The sequence below is a fragment of the Xiphophorus couchianus genome, chromosome 16 (assembly GCF_001444195.1).
Source record: "Xiphophorus couchianus chromosome 16, X_couchianus-1.0, whole genome shotgun sequence".
Taxonomy (NCBI): domain Eukaryota; kingdom Metazoa; phylum Chordata; class Actinopteri; order Cyprinodontiformes; family Poeciliidae; genus Xiphophorus; species Xiphophorus couchianus.
In genome coordinates this window covers 18,919,533-18,932,117 of record NC_040243.1, presented here as the reverse complement: position 1 = coordinate 18,932,117, position 12,585 = coordinate 18,919,533, and the positions used below count along the sequence as shown (strand labels likewise).

At 41.5% G+C, this 12,585-nt stretch overlaps 2 protein-coding genes and 1 long non-coding RNA gene across 5 annotated transcripts; 1 reads left to right on the top strand and 2 right to left on the bottom strand.

Moving 5' to 3' along the window:
- Positions 1-780: 780 nt before the first annotated feature.
- Positions 781-6,773, bottom strand: csdc2b (cold shock domain containing C2, RNA binding b). Of its 2 annotated transcripts, none has more exons than XM_028041701.1 (4): positions 6,467-6,773; positions 3,802-4,111; positions 3,022-3,144; positions 781-1,225 (listed from the first exon to the last, which is right to left on the bottom strand). In XM_028041701.1, exons 2-4 carry the CDS (start codon positions 3,981-3,983, stop codon positions 1,063-1,065), a joined length of 468 nt encoding a protein of 155 aa, XP_027897502.1. In that variant the 5' UTR covers positions 3,984-4,111; positions 6,467-6,773; the 3' UTR covers positions 781-1,062. The 2 variants fall into 2 exon arrangements, with proteins under 2 accessions (XP_027897502.1, XP_027897503.1); XM_028041702.1 differs by lacking the exon at positions 6,467-6,773 and adding an exon at positions 5,637-5,751.
- A 354-nt stretch (positions 6,774-7,127) lies between these two features.
- On the top strand, positions 7,128-8,231 carry LOC114159660 (uncharacterized). The gene is made up of 2 exons (XR_003598632.1): positions 7,128-7,206; positions 7,994-8,231. It is a non-coding gene; the product is annotated as an uncharacterized LOC114159660 (long non-coding RNA).
- Positions 8,230-12,484, bottom strand: polr3h (polymerase (RNA) III (DNA directed) polypeptide H). Of its 2 annotated transcripts, XM_028041698.1 has the most exons (6): positions 12,027-12,484; positions 11,252-11,348; positions 11,063-11,149; positions 9,930-9,993; positions 9,586-9,823; positions 8,338-8,553 (listed from the first exon to the last, which is right to left on the bottom strand). In XM_028041698.1, exons 1-6 carry the CDS (start codon positions 12,135-12,137, stop codon positions 8,503-8,505), a joined length of 648 nt encoding a protein of 215 aa, XP_027897499.1. In that variant the 5' UTR covers positions 12,138-12,484; the 3' UTR covers positions 8,338-8,502. The 2 variants fall into 2 exon arrangements, with proteins under 2 accessions (XP_027897501.1, XP_027897499.1); XM_028041700.1 differs by lacking the exons at positions 9,586-9,823; positions 9,930-9,993 and having other exon boundaries at positions 8,230-8,553.
- Between the last annotated feature and the right edge of the window lie 101 nt (positions 12,485-12,585).

Genomic DNA, 12,585 nt, shown 5'->3' with positions numbered 1-12,585 from the left:
CTCAACCTTGAGCTGGATTAGTCTTCACTGATCTGGGATTCCTTGAGAATTTTTAAAAACTTTTACTATATTTTCAAAAAGGCCTTTTATTTCTCCTCTAAAATATAGCTAAAAATGTCTTCTCCTTTAACATCTTGTCTTCTTTACTCCCCTTAACCCAATTTCAGATTCATATGTATATAAAGGAACCACCACTGACTTGGAAATGTTTTTTAACCGTTTATAAAAAGTCAGTAGTTTGTCTGCTGAAGGTCAAATGACCCTTCCTGCATCTGTCACATGATTTTTTTTTTTTTTTTTATGATGATGTGAAACCAGGAAGCAGACATGAAACATCCCATCATGGGAGGAGATGTAAAAAGTCCTCACGGCTTCCCTGGTTTTCCAGGACCAACCCGTCTTATTTCTGAAACGTTGCCATCACTTCCTTTTGCTTCAGCTGTTGTCTGAGTTTAATATATCCGCTTTAAATTTGTACATTTGATGTAGCAACGGCGCAGACTGGGTGGTATAAGCCCCATGACGAAACCCTTGCAGTAAACATGTGACCCTGGAAACTTTGATGCAGTGCAGTAAGCAACGGAGGAACAGCTGCAAAGAGGGGAAGTAAAACTGAAAACACATCGTCTCCTCACACACACACACACACACACACGCACACACTGCAGTCTGCACCATGCAGACATGATTAATGTTGTTCCCAGTATTTCTTTTTTTTTACACCAACTGTGAACAAACTAACACAAAAACCAACCAAAAAAAAAAAAAACCTCCTCCCACTTGTAAGTGTGGTTAATTTATGGTCCCCTCTTCAATTTAAACATAAATAACACAAAGAGGATTTGCTGGAGTAGCTTGAACAGAATCTATCAACTCTGTCAGTAAGTACTTGCCTGCAACAGTAACGATTTCATATCAGCTCTGACTGACACAGAGTAGAGCAACATATATTTCTAAAAGAGGTTGTTGGGTTTTTGTTGTTGTTGTTTTTAAACGAAGCAAAGAGTCCAGGAGCACCGCCACCGCACGAGCCGGAGCGTCGCCGTCCTCCGATCTCGCCGACTACGAGCTGATGATCTGTCCGGACCAGGTCTCGTGTTTCGTCCCCGGGTTGAGGTGGATGATCTTCACCTCCACCGCCTGCACCTTAATGTTCTTAGGGGGAACCCGGCACACCTTGTACGTGACCTCGTCTCCCTCGACGGGGACGTACTCGCCCTCGATGCTGCAACGCAGACAAACAGAGGCGGCGGCAGGCCGCTTTCCTTTAAAACGCACTTTCAGAGCGTAAAACATTGCGTCTGTTTATTTTTAAACTGATTAAAACACATGAGATTTGAACTGGGAAGTCTGATTTTTTTTGTTCGTTTTAGATCCAAGTCAAGAAAATCAAATAGAAAAGCTTCTGAAGTTCACATTTTTTAGCTGAGAGGTCAAAGGTCTCCAACTGCTGCACCTATAAACATTGGGAAAACAACACTTAGTAAAAACCCATGGTACCGTCTTAATACTCCTAAATCTCTTTGCATGGGTATACACTGCAAAAGCACAAAATTTTACCAAGTATTTTTTTTAAATCTAGTCTTAATGCAAATATCGCAGTACACTTGAAATAAGACAAAACTAACTTATATTTAATTTTTCTGCAATATCTAGGAGCTTGATTGAAGCCAATAATCCCTTGATGTTGATTTTCAAAAGTGCTAGTTCTACTGTCAGATTATTTCACAGATTATTTCAATGTCATATCAGCGAAAGTTCAATGTCATATTACAATATGACATTTTTCCCTCGTTAATAGTGAAACAATCTGCCAGAAGAACTAGCACTTTTTCAATATCAAGGAATTATTAACAAACTCTTATATCTCGGTGAAAAGTTACTTGTAAGTTAGCTTCCTCTTACGTCAAGTGTACTAAGATATTTGCATTAAATACTAGACTTGGTGAGATGTGTTTTTGCAGTGTTCCTTTCTTGTTTAAATCAATATAACGGACAGAAGTGTCTGCCATCGGTTAGCACCTCAAACACTCTGAAACTTTTCAAGGAAAGCCGAGCAAACACTAAAGCCACACTCAATTTCCAAGTCAGAAAAGGAACAAGATTGCTGAGCTGCCTTTCCTCAATTTCAAACATAACAATCTCATGTGTGAAATTCTATTAAAGGGAATTTATTTATCTTTTTTTTTTTTTTTACTTCTGATGGTTTCTATCTAATTTAACCAGCAGCCGACATAGCTACGTAAAAATCTATATTGTAAGGATTTCCCTTTCTTGTCTAGATGCATGAAATGAAGAGGAAACCATTGTTGTTGCTAGCAATTAATTATCTCACCGCTTCTGCAGCTCCGCGTTAAAACTCAAATGTGACGTCGTTCTCAAATCCAGGTTCCAACCTCTGAGGCAAATCAAATGAATCTTTAACGGTTCAAACATTTCAAATTAGATATCTGGATTTTTTTTTTTCCAAAAAAAATAGAAATCCCTCTGGACCCGGAAGTAGTCGCCCCACGCAAAAAGTAGCAAAAGTTTAAGAAATAAACCACGGACGCTACGCTCAGTTAAGCCAGTGCAAAATCCTAAGTTTGGAAACATCTTCTTTTGGAGTTCAAAACGTAAAATGGCAAGAAGCTTGTAGTCAGCTTGTACTGGCTTTAGGTTTTAGCTCCACAACATTTAGCAGCTGTTTAATCATTTGGCTGTGATGTCATTTCCAGATCCAGCTTCCAAATGAAATGCAGCTTCTCACCACACTTCTTACAGAATATTGTTCACTAAAATTACAGAAGCAAATCAGCTTCAGCCCTTAAAATAAGATGCTTTGACTCAGCAAAATGAGCAACTCGGTGATTTTAGGAAAGCGAGATGACAGAGTGCAGCGTGTGCAGAATTTGCTCTGCCTGTTCTAACATTAAACGCTCTTCTTGGCATAAAAGGAAAGGCTACTTCCAGAGCTGGCGGTGCCTGCAGTTTAGCTAACGCAGCGCGTCTGCTTGCCGTTCGCCGCCGTTTCTAACTTACTCTGAGATGTGAACGAAGATGTCTTCTCCGCCGCGCGACGGCTGGATGAAGCCGTGGCCTTGTGATCTGGAAAAGTTCTTGCAAGTGCCCTTGAAAACTGGACCTGAGTGAGCGCGGACCGTACTGCGGGCAAAAGGATGAAGTCACAGAGAGAAGCATAAAATTAGTTTGGATAAGTTACTTTTTCGGTATGATTGAAAAACATTCAACGACAGAGCTTCGCAGCGCACAATAGAAATCAGTTTCTGCCTTTACATGACAGATTACAAGGACATTAATCTCAGGGTTTTCCCCCAGTGTATTATAAGCCTGGCGGGCCACCAGGCTTTACTTGTGCCCCCACCAGGCTAAGCATTGGAAAGGAGGAGCTGGGCAATCCCATCTGTTCTCATTGCCAGACATAATAATAACAATGGAGGGAAATCCCTTCTAAATCAGCGAAAGTTCAAAGTTTTGCTTTCCTGGAGGGTAAACCAGGAAAACAAATGTAATAGTGACCTTTAACCTGAAGCGAAAGTCACTGGAACACTGTGCCTCAATGTAGGAAAAGAGTTGCTCAACCACAGACAGGTCGGCTCCTGCTAGTATTGTAAAATGTACGACCGCACAGTGAAATAAAAGTTTTTACAAAGCTTTATTTAATAGAAAATCCTCCTGATTAATAACTTTTGTACCAAAAATTATTCACCTCCAAACCCAATGGGGCCTTTAAATAGATTTTTGGGGGGATTTGTTAGTAAACTACATGAAGGAGGAAAAGCTTCTGCTTCTCTAACGTACGCTGAGTAGGTGCGGTTTCGTTTGGTCGGCAGCGGGCTGGGCAGGTCGCGGGGAAGCGGGGGCTCCCTCCCTTCCTGCCACACCCTGCTGCCCTCCTGCGGGAACGGGAAGGAGAGGGTGAGCGGGGCGTTGGGGGAGCGCAGGGGCGTTCCGGAGGGAGACGTGATGCTGGGGTCTGCCATGTCAGACGAGATGAAGGGAGGAAGGCTTGAGGAAGACGATGCGGTCACCCTGGTCTGTCCTCTGTGAGTGAGACGCCCACCTCACCGTGGGGTCAGCGCCGCCGATTGAGCGCCGTCAACAAGACTTACTGTCAAGAGGAGGAAAGACAAAACAGAAAAGACATTAGGGGGGCTGTCGTTCAGGGCCGGTCCAAGCCTTTTTTGGGGCCGAAAGCAGATTTTCATTTGGGCCCCCCTTGTACCTTCCAACCAACATGTCAACACCAGATGCTTTATCATCCTAAGCGTGTAACAAAACGACTATCATTAGCTTACAACTATACTTTATTATGGCTATTGATTTTAACCTTGCAGATGTTTGTATTTTAAAATGCAGAGCGGTATTTAAGTATGCCTTTTTTTTTTTTAAACTATTCGAAAATAACATCAGCAGATAAACAGTAAATTTACAGTAAACAAGTTAGCAAGTTTAACATCTTATATTTTCCAAACAGTGACAGCCAACAGCCGGAAGAGATTAACCTATTAAATATATATATATATTTATATATATACTATATATATATATTTATTCAACAAGCAAGTAAGAAAATGACAAAATATAAATTTTTCTGAGTACTTTCATTATCAGTAAAAACTGTAAGGCAACACTTCATGGAAGAAGAGTCGACAAGATTCTTATATAAAATCACCTGATGATTAAAACAGTTCAAGAAAACCACACCCACAGCATCACACACCCTCCAACGTGCCAAACATTGGGCATGATGTCTCCATCCTTTGTTCCACACCAAACTCCTGTCACTAAAAATCTCACCATCATGACACAGATAGACCAAAAGGTTCAGTGGACTTCAATAAACGCCACATGTTCATGCTTGGGTAGGAAAGAAAATACTTTTTTTCAGTTATAGAGACTTTGTCAGTCTTCGTCACTGTGTGTGTGTGTGTGTGTGTGTGTGTGTGTGTCAGCTCCACATTGGGAACATTATCCATCTATCAGAAACTGACTGGTCAGATCCCCCCCCCCCCCCCCCCCCCCCCCACTAATGCTGAAAGGATTATTCAGATTAATTGTGATTAATCAATTATTGAAATAATCATCAACTAATTTAGTATTTGATTAATTAATCTGAATTATTTGTTGGAAGAACTACATATTCAGTGCACTAATTAAGCAAAAGCTGTACAAAAATACATACATCTGCATTTAAGATAATATATATATAAACATAAAGCTTCTGTAAATATGTTTTAACCAGAACTTCTTGACATAGTTTCCGCTTCGCCTGGTCCAAATGTAAAAATACAAATACTCATATTAACCACCTTTAGCTATCTAATTATTAATCAGTTAATGCAAAAAAATAAATAAATAAATAAAATGATCAGATATGCTACAAATAATCACAAATGCACTAAAGGAATGATATATTCTTGTAGCTTAGACAACAAATGTTTATCTACTTATTTAAAATAGGAATTGAATTTATTAACATTTATTTGTAGATTTAAAAAAAAGGAGAAAAAAAAGGCTGAAGTGGTTAAATGAAAAATCTGCAGCATGTGCAATTTTTTCCCGATCAATCACCGGAACAATCAACAGAATAATCGATTATTAAAATAATCTACAGCTGCAGCTTTCTGCGTCACCTCGCAGTTCCTCCAAACGCCGCTCATGACTCGCATTATTACGGATCTCTCAACGCCATGGCCGATCATTTCACCCCGTAATGGCAGTCTGGAGGACAAACAGCTGACGTGTTGCCCTTATTTTACGTCCGCCCCGCTTTCTGTACCTTCTGCGATGACGCCGGCAGGCGGCGTGACGTCAGAACAGCTGCAGCGTGGGGCGTTCGTGACGTCAGAGACCTGTTTCCATATGACAGAGTGCATATGGCTTACTATTCCTGCGGGACTGCATCGCGAGGACTGCTACAGCGATATAAATACAGTTACCGAAATTAATTATTCAAATGATTTAAAAAAACAAAAACATAAAAATCGAATAAATCAAATATTTTTCCTTGGCCTCGGTAAAATTCATGACATATGGGTATTTGAAGAATAAAAAAAAGGAAAGGCTTGGGGACATTTTTCCACCGTAGCTGCACTCATTTGCACTTTCAGCAGACAGACAGACAGACTCAGATCTCAGTAGTTTCTCTGAATCGGGGTGAAAAGCAGTGAGAGGATCACCGGAGAGACAACCAGACAATAGAAAAGTCAGACAAAAGCGGGTTGAAGAGTCGCTGCTGTCGGCGTGAGGCGGATGAATCGGTCACACATAAAACAAAATCCGTATAAATAGAGTCTGTTCTCCGGCAGAACAACCATCATTGTTCCCATCTGGAAATAAAAAAAAAAAAACAAAGCAACCCAGACCTTCTCCGCTTCATGCATACACACCCACGCACACACACACACACCCTAGAATAAATAAATAAATAAATAAAAACATACACACACACTTAGCTACTTACGGCATGGGTGCCCGAAGAGGAACCGATCGCTTCTCTTTCTCTCTCTGTGTGTTTTGGCTCGATGTGGTTTATATAAGGGGCAAATTAAATAAATAAGTCGCGCAAATCCGCGCAGATCGTCCGGAAAAACCCTGGCGTGGCGCTGGAGTCGACTGCGGAGGGTCTGCGCAGCTGCATGAGATTCCGATGGCGTGATGCGACTTGTGCGTGAAAGTGACTTTGGTCATCTGCCTTCCTCCTCCTCTTCCTCCTCCCCGCCTGACCTGCATCCGCAGAGGGAGCCGCCAGGCCCCGGTGTTGCTGGGGGATCTTTGCGGCAGTCTGGAGCAGGCTGTCGCACATAAACACGGTTGTTGTTTTTTTTATTCAGTCTGCGCTCAGCCAGCTGCCGCATGTTGAGCGATGAGGTCACGCATCCCTGCTGGATTCCGCAGGGAAAGTGCGGAAATGGTTGACAGTAATCTGACATGTTTCCTCAGAACACGAGAGCGAGCAAATCCGGGGATTTTGATCAACTTTCCCAGCTGGAGCAGCATTGACAGGCGATTCAGTGAAACTTCTTGTTTTTCTTTTTTTCTTTTTGGATTTCACAAACACCAGTGGGTTGCTAGTGAACACTGTGGTCGTGTCTGTGTCCTTCACTACCCTTTACTGCTGATTTCAAACGCAGGTGATGACTAATCTCTGGATGTGCGATGACTGAACCGTCTGGGTTTAAACCAACTCTCTGAAATCTGAAGGTAATCCAAGCATTTTTATTCAATAAAGATTGAGCATCGCAGCAGTATCAATATGATGCAGCCACCGCCGTGCTTTTCCCTCCGTTTCATACAATTCTTAGCTTTGAAAGCCTCACCACGACTTCTCTAAACATACTTCCTTGTTCAAACAGCTCATTTTGTGTCTCGTTTGACCTACAAATCTTTCCGTCACAAAGCGTCTGGCAGCAACTTTCCATCAGTCCTGAAGTTGCCGATTTTGGGTGTCAAGCTGAAGGCCCACTGGCCAAATTCATGTGAACAGGAGGCCGACATGAGTTTACAAAACTTTTATAAAGATGTTCCACACCATAGTTCTGATTAAATTTATATAAAATCTTAATTTCATGCTGCATTTGATTCTAAACTGAGCCCATCGTTCAAGAACCGGTGATCCGGTTTGACACGCAAGGGTGGAAAAAGGCCACGCACAAAAAAAAGCAGCTAAATATATATTTTTAAAAATATTTGAGACGTATTAGTGAGTGGCATAAATGTTTCACCTCAACATAAAAACAGAATTTTGTTATTCCCTCAAAAATAAATATTTTTGTCTTTCTGCTTCTCAAATTGGAGGAGGAACCTTGTAAAATATAAAATCTTAAGAAGTCATTTTTTTTCCCCGCAAAAAACAGTGCTCCTTTAAAATAACTGAGCAGACCTTTTTTGTGTTCATCCTGTGACTTTTTATTTTTATTTTTTAAAGTTGATCAAAGGTTGTCTAAAAAAGGATCTCTAAACATTACCTCCTTGTTTCCCTGGGGTCTAGATATGATGCGACACACCGGCTAAGTAGCATTTTGGCTACTTAGCCAGCAGAGAACCTTTGCTACAGTTCGCTACCAGTTGTCAGGAAGTGATGTCACAATTTCTTTCCTCTCCTACCATCACAAAAGTGTAGAAGTGTGGAGAATGCTCTGATTTACCAAATCTTAGATTTTAAAAAAATCTGTTTGTACTTTGAGTTGTTAAGACGTGTAACAACATGAATAAATTATTATTCGGTTCATTTGTTTGTTTGTTTTTTATTTCAGAAACTCGTGTTGTATAAATCAAATTAATATAATTTCTCGTTAATAAATACATACAGGAGCACTCGGTCGGTATGACAGGTTTGCTCCTGAGCGTGGCTCCGTCCAGCACGACGCTCCGCTCGTGTAACAAAACCGGCGGGTTTCCGTCCACCGTCCCTGAAATCGGTGGACGGGATCGGCTGCGGCGCTCCGAGTCGTCTGCTCTCGGTCGCCCCACGTCTCCCTTTGTTCCGCCTCTGCGGTGCTAGCTGTTCCACCAGGACAGCAGACCCAGTCCTGGCTCGCAGATGGTCCCCTGGAACAGAAACAACAACAACAAAAGAAAAAGCAAAGTCAGGATGAACGGCGTGTTCAAGCTGCGACAGGTTCGAGTCCCTGCACAGGTAGCTGCAGGAGTCTTCCTCTCTAAAAGCCACAAGTTTCAGGCAGAGAGACGTTCCAATGAAACCACAATTTAAAACATCCAAGTATCTTCAGAGTCGGTAATAAAGCTAGTGCTCACTTTTAGAGCAGTGGCGCCCCCAAGTGGGACACATTAGCAATTACTAGCCTCATTTTTCTAAGAATGATTTTTTAAATTTCACATTATTTATGATAACTACACATTAAAACGGATATTTTGCAATAATTATACTTTTGTAGATTGTCAGCGGTGCCCATCTACCAACCTGTTTGTAAAAGTGTTTAAACTTTCTTCCATTTTGTCATTCCAGCCACAAACTATTTTACATAGTAAATTAGCTTTCTGAAATGCTCAGGCTTATAAATTGTGGTCAGAACAATCAGATTCGTTAAAATCATACGAGTCACTAGCCCTGCTCTCATTTGATCTAATATTTCTGTCATTTAAACTTCAGGATCCAAACATGTCACCCAACGATGCAAACATAGTTTGTTTTGGCTACGTCTCTCAAAGTGTGTCAGGACGGGAACGGCTGTAAAACCACCTGGGGAGGCGGGTAGAAAAAGCGACAATTATACTAAAAAAGGAGTTAAAGACGATAAACACAGCTGGTTTCATCTTTCTAACACCTACAGTCGTTTTACAGCCTTTCAATCACTGAGACTAAAACAAATTGACGTTTGTATTGACATGGAACAGAATGGAGGGCGTGGCCAGGTACTCATGTGACCGTAAAGGTCCAATCAGTGTGATTGTTTTGCCTTGATGTTTCCAACTCGTGTTCAGAACTGAAGAACGGTGAAACATCTTCAAGAAAAAACAACAGAAGTCCAGCTGAACCCATTGGATATTTTAGTGAACTTCCACCTCTACCAGAGCCATCTGTGTGCAAGTGATTGGAAAAGGAAATGTAACAGTCCTTACAACCAGTATGTATGGAGCCTCTTTTTTGTCCCCGCTCTCCTCTGCCGGCGGCGCAGTCGACTGTCCGGGCTGGGCCGGAGCGTCGGGCGTGGCGGCGGCGGCCGGCCCCGTCGGCGACGTGTCCACGAAGACTTCGTCCGCCACCCGGAAGCGGATCTCCTCTCCCTGGTCCATGTAGAGGTCGTGCGCTCCCTCGTCCGTCTCGTACTCCCAGACCCAAACCTGCTCGGCCTCATCGCTTTGGGGGCGAAGCTAAGGAACGGCCCGACCCAAACCATCAACTCGGTGGCGCGCAAAGCAAACGACATTAAACCACCAGATGGTTGTTTCAAAGGTCAGGATACAATTTGGCCGGCTGCTGGAGAGACTCGGGTGGAATGAGAATGTCGTCGAAGAAACCCATCGTCACTATGAGCCAGAGAGGTCAATCGCATGAGTACGTTCCCAATATTCACTGTAAATACTGTAACACAAATACTTAATATGCACTAATTTCATCTGTAGACTTGAAAGACTAACAGGATTAATCGTAATGATTGAAATCACTGTCAACCAATTTAGTGTTTGATTAATCGTTAACTAGAGTATACAGATTCAAATAAAAAGGTACATGGGCTGAAAAAGCAACACAACCAGAGCAGTAATTAAGCAAAAAAATAGACTAATTTTATATCTAAGATGCATATAGAACAAAAACTTTGTCTGTAAAACTGTTCCACCCAGAACTCAAGTGTCAGTTTTGGCTTCATCTGGTTCAAATTCTGTAAAATAAAAAGAAAAAAAAAAAGCACCTTTTGCTATCCGAATATTGATCTGTTAATCCAAATATTATCAACAGATTATCCATTCACTGTATTTATGTTAACTCTAGGAAAAAGGGCTGACCTGCTTCTAACATGTTAATGTTAGAAACAGGTTTTTAGCTGCAGAACCTTCGCTACAAATGATCAAGCATAAATCCTGCGATTTCATATTTTATGCAGTAACATTTTTACTTAATGACCTTTTTATTCACATCTTTTGATGTATTTCTAATATAAAAAAGGCTGAAAAATCTGCAAAATACTGCAAATTATTTTATCCGATTACTCGATTAATCGGCAGAATAACAAATAACTAAGATAATCATCAGTTGCAGTTCATAGGAAAATGTATACATCAGCTTAAAGAATAAATGCAACCGTTTTAAAATCTGAACGCAGACATTAGTTCAGTCATGTAGCGACTTCTGGAACAAAAAGCTTCAGACAGATTTTGCCTGAGCAGAAATGTTCGGCCATTATGCACAACACCAAACCGCTTCTCATCACATGTAGACCGTCATGAACAGAAGTGGAGGGGTGATGATTTGGGCTCTACAGCCTTGATATGCAAGTCAGACAGCAGAAGTTTGGCTAGAATTTTATACTCTACCTTCAGCAGGAACAAATACCTGCTTGTGTCGACAGAATCATGACTAACGAAGGTCAACAGTTACCATGAACTCCCTCCTGGCTGCAGTATTTGATCTTGCCAACGAGGATCTCGTCGAGGAACGGGTGGAAGACGACAAACCTGAAGTGGACTAAACAAATAAAAGTCGAAGGAGCGATGGGATCAGGCTTTTATTCAATAAGTAATACTGAGGTAGCAGTCAGTGTCACGGCACTTCGTTCACTCGTCATACCTTTAGTGTGCGAGGCGCCGTCTCCAGGGAAAATATAGGAGTCTTCCAGTTTGGTGATGTCATACAAGCAGATGCAGAGACCCACGTTGTAAACCACCTGGGGGTCAGAGAGCATGTGTTGTAGTATTACTGAGGAAAAAAAAAAGAAAAACGTTTTGTACATAGCACAGATACGTACAAATCTGTGCATGGTTGTCACACGTGACAACCATGTGATTATATTAAATGTAGAAAGACTTCTTTCTTCTCCAAAAGCTTGACATTGTAGGAGACTATTCTGTTTTCGTTCACGTCTAATAAAATTAGGGAACTTTTTCCTCCATAAGCGAACATCCATTTCCTTAATATTTGGAGCAATCGCCTTGGAAACTGTACGACTTTCAAACCTTTTGGGTATCCCTCCACAATCTTTCCACCAAAACATGTTAATTTCTCTGGGACAAAGTAACTGTCTCCTTCCTGAGCAACATTAAGGCTGGACGTTGCCATGGTGCTTATAGTTGCTAGGTACATGGAAGTTGGACGTGGCAAACTTAGTAGCTGTTTATCCCAAGTTGTTTTCGATCCAGGATTCTTAAAAATATTCAATGTATAAAGCCAAGAATCAGATTTCCCAGACTTCTGAATTCTTTTTTTTTTTAAAGTACAAATTCAAGCATTTGCTATGAACTTACTGCAGACTGAATGCAAATCTGGAACAAACTTCCACAAAACTGCGAAACAGCTGAAACACCGAGTTCCTTTAAATCAAGGCTAAAACCTGCCGACCCCTCACCTTGTTGGCCAGCTTCTTGTTCAGCTCCTCCGCTATGGCATCGTTCAGCTGCCGGTCAAAGACCCACGGAGGGATCCGCACCGTGTCCACCATCTCCACCAGCACGAACATGACCCACGAGAGACAGCAGCCCCACTCACACGGTTCAAACGCGAAGGGAAGGGAGGCTGAGGTTAAGCGACCATCTTTTTAATTTCCTTTTGTTCTTCTAATGGCTCCAGCGGCTCACACTGCAGCAAGAAACCCACAATAACTACTCTACAAGCTGCTTTCTAGCATCACACCAAACCAACGTGAGCGTCTTCTTCTGGTTTGAGCGACAGCCTGCACGTCTCACTAGCGCCCCCTCCTGGAAATATATAACTCCTACAACGTAAATACTATTCAAAACTAGTAACTCTCTTCCTGTTATTCATGATTAATACGTACTTATGCTATTAACATTGAGTCTTATCAGTATTGCTGAACTTTATATATCATATTTTTTTGTAAAGTGCCTTTACACGTCATTTGTTGTGAATTGGTGTTGCATAAATAAAGTTAATTAAAACTAACTATA